General features: G+C 54.5%; 1 protein-coding gene across 1 annotated transcript in view; it reads right to left on the bottom strand.

Moving 5' to 3' along the window:
- Window positions 1-1,904: 1,904 nt before the first annotated feature.
- Window positions 1,905-2,884, bottom strand: part of Ppcdc (phosphopantothenoylcysteine decarboxylase) — a 6,221-nt gene continuing 5,241 nt past the window's right edge. The window contains exon 3 of the mRNA XM_013012007.1: window positions 1,905-2,322. Coding sequence (XP_012867461.1) covers window positions 2,252-2,322 — 71 coding nt within the window. The 3' untranslated portion in view covers window positions 1,905-2,251. The remainder of the gene's footprint in view (window positions 2,323-2,884) is intronic.

Below are 2,884 nucleotides of genomic sequence, written 5' to 3'. Positions count from 1 at the left end.
AGCAAAAACAGCAAAACAGATAAAGCTTCCATTTCCATATTATTTTTTTTTATTTTTTTTTGGGTCCGGTTGTGGGGCCTGAACTCTGGGCCTGGGCGCTGTCCCTCAGCTCTTCAGCTCAAGGCTAGCGCTCTACCACTTGAGCCACAGCGCCACTTCCGGCTTTTTTCTTTTTTTCTTCTGTGGTGCTGAGGAATCGAACCCAGGGCCTCATGCATGCAAGGCAAGCGCTCTACCACTGAGCCACCTTCCCAGCCCCATAAATATTATTTTATATGGTGAGAGACACATAGACATGACACATTTGTATTCCTAAATGTGTCTTCCTTTGGACACTGTGTGTGAACACCTAGAGTCCTGTATATTTTATGTCCCAGTCATATAGAAATTTTATGAAGATGGAAGAAAATTTTGGGGGGGGGTTCTTTTTTTCTGGTCACTGGGCTTGAACTCTGGGCCTGGGCGCTGTCCCTCAGCTCTTCAGCTCAAGGCTAGCACTCTACCACTTGAGCCACAGCACTACTTTCGGTTTCTTTTGCTTTTTTTTGTTTGGTTGTGGGACCTGAACTCAGGGCTTGGGCGCTGTCCCTCAGCTCTTCAACTCAAGGCTAGCACTCTACCACTTGAGCCACAGCGCCACTTCTGGCTTTTTCTGCTTATGTGGTGCTGAGGAATCGAACCCAGGTCTTCATGCATGCAGGGCAAGCGCTCTACCACTGAGCCACCTTCCCATCCCCATGTATTTTTGATAATCATCACTAGTAAGCCGGGTACTGGTGGCTTACGTCCATAATCCGAGCTACTCTGGAGGCTGAGATCGGAGGATTGGGGTTTGAAGCCAGTCTGGGCAGGAAAGTCTGTGAAACTTATCTCCAATGAACCAGCAACAAGCCAGAAAGTGGAGGTTTGGCTCAAATGGTAGTCAGCCTTGAAGGAAAGAGCAAAGTGATATTGCAAGGCCCTGAGTTCAAGTCCTACTACTGGCATGTGTGTGTGTTTGCATGTATGCGGGCAGGCGCGTTTATGAACACGCGCGCGCACGCACACACAGACACACACAGACAAAGGTAGAGCTGGGCAGGAAGTGATCCTTGAGAGGCGGGCCTTTGGTGGTGTCTTGGCCCTGCCCCTTCCAGTCCTCTGCTTCCTGGCTGCCATGAGGAGAGCAGCCCTCCCCACTGGAATGGATCCACAGTATACCCGGGAGAGAATTGCATTTTGCACGCAATTCCTCACTCAGACATCTCAACAGCTGTGTGTGTGTGTCGGGGGTGGGGCGGGGTTAAGCTGTGAACCGTGAAGGTCAGAAAGGGCAGGAGTTTTAGCCAAGGCCCACTGCTGGGATATGGCAGAGCTGGGATTTGAACCGGGAGCTCTTTGTCCTTACGATCCACGTTATGTGTGTTCATGTCAGCTCAGACCCGTCCCCAGCCTCGCCTGGCAGTGCTCTCTGAAGGAAGACCACGCACGGGTTGTGAAGGAGGGTCAGACTCCGCTGAAATGTCACTTTTCTTTATTTCTGGACACTCCACTTCACAGCGTGTTTAGGAGAGGAGAATCCTGCAGTATCCCAGACTTCCTGCCTGCATGCTCGCCTGGGCATCCTGTTAAAGGGCAGAGGCTCCAAGATCCAGTCAGGGTCTGCCTCACAAGGGGTCTCCAAGAATGGTGTTTTGGGGGGCCCAGTCCTGGGGCTTGAACTCAGGGCCTGGGCATTGTCCCTTCATTTTATTTTTGTTTTTGTGCCAGTCTTGGGGCTTGAACCCAGGGCCTGAGCACTGTCCCTGAGCTTCCCTTGTGCAAAGTCAGTGCTCTACCACTTGGGCCACAGCGCCACTCCCATCCTTTTTAGTCGTTCACTGGAGATAAGAGTCTCACACACTTTCCTGTTCAGGCTGGCTTTGAACTGTGATCCTCGGATCTCAATATCCTGAGTAGCTGGGATTACAGGTGTGAGCTACTAGTGCCTGGTTAGTGAGGGTATTTCTGAAAGCAATTCCCAGGAGCACCAGCAGCCTGTTCCCCTGTGCTAAGCCCTAGGGCTGACCCGGTAAGAGATGGGGGAGCATCTGGAAGTGGGCATGGCCTGGTGAAAGGCTTAGCCGGGGCCTGGGCCTGGGGTCCAGCCGAGCAGGGAGAGGTCAGGCTCTGGAGAAGCTCCAGCCCGGGCTCCAGACACTTGCTCTGCGGCGAACCCAAGACCCAAGGCACGTTTGTCTTGACATCCGTTGCTGTGCTTGGACGTCCCAAGTCAACCCTGCTGCGAGAGGACCTCCTTCACCTGAGCCACGATGGTGTCCACCTCAGCCATGGCCCCCAGACCTGGAGGGGAAATTCCGCTGTGGCTAAGGACTAGCCGACCAGGGGGGACCAACACCACCCGCCGCCGCCCCCACCCCCCTCCCAGAGCTCTCCAAGTCACCCCCCCCGGGCCTCGAGTCAGGGCCCAAGGACGAGGGAGGTGAGGTCCAGCCCTGCCCCAGCCAGACCCACGACACCCCTGGGAAGTCGAGTCTCAGCACCAGTGATGATGCCTGCCAGGCTCCACCCGGCTCCGCGCAGCACACCACTCGGTATCTCCTTTTACCCTAACCGCCTGAGAGGCAGGAACCAATTCCCATGATCAAGGCAGCAGAGTGGAGCTCATAGAATTGCTTTGGCCAAGCCGGGCACCGGTGGCTCACGCCTGTCATCCTAGCTACTCAGGAGGCTGAGAGCTGAGGATCATGGTTCAAAGCCAGCTTGGGCAGGAAAGACTGTGAGATTCTTATCTCTAATAAACCACCAGAAAACCGGAAGTGGTGCTGTGGCTCAAGTGGTAGAGCGCTCGCCTTGAGCTGAAGAGCTGAGGGACAGCGCCCAGGCCCAGAGTTCAAGCCCCACG

Source organism: Dipodomys ordii, unplaced genomic scaffold (assembly GCF_000151885.1).
Source record: "Dipodomys ordii isolate 6190 unplaced genomic scaffold, Dord_2.0 Scaffold15, whole genome shotgun sequence".
Lineage (NCBI taxonomy): Eukaryota > Metazoa > Chordata > Mammalia > Rodentia > Heteromyidae > Dipodomys > Dipodomys ordii.
The sequence above is the reverse complement of the archived record's forward strand: the minus strand, read 5'-3'. Positions and strand labels throughout refer to the sequence as shown.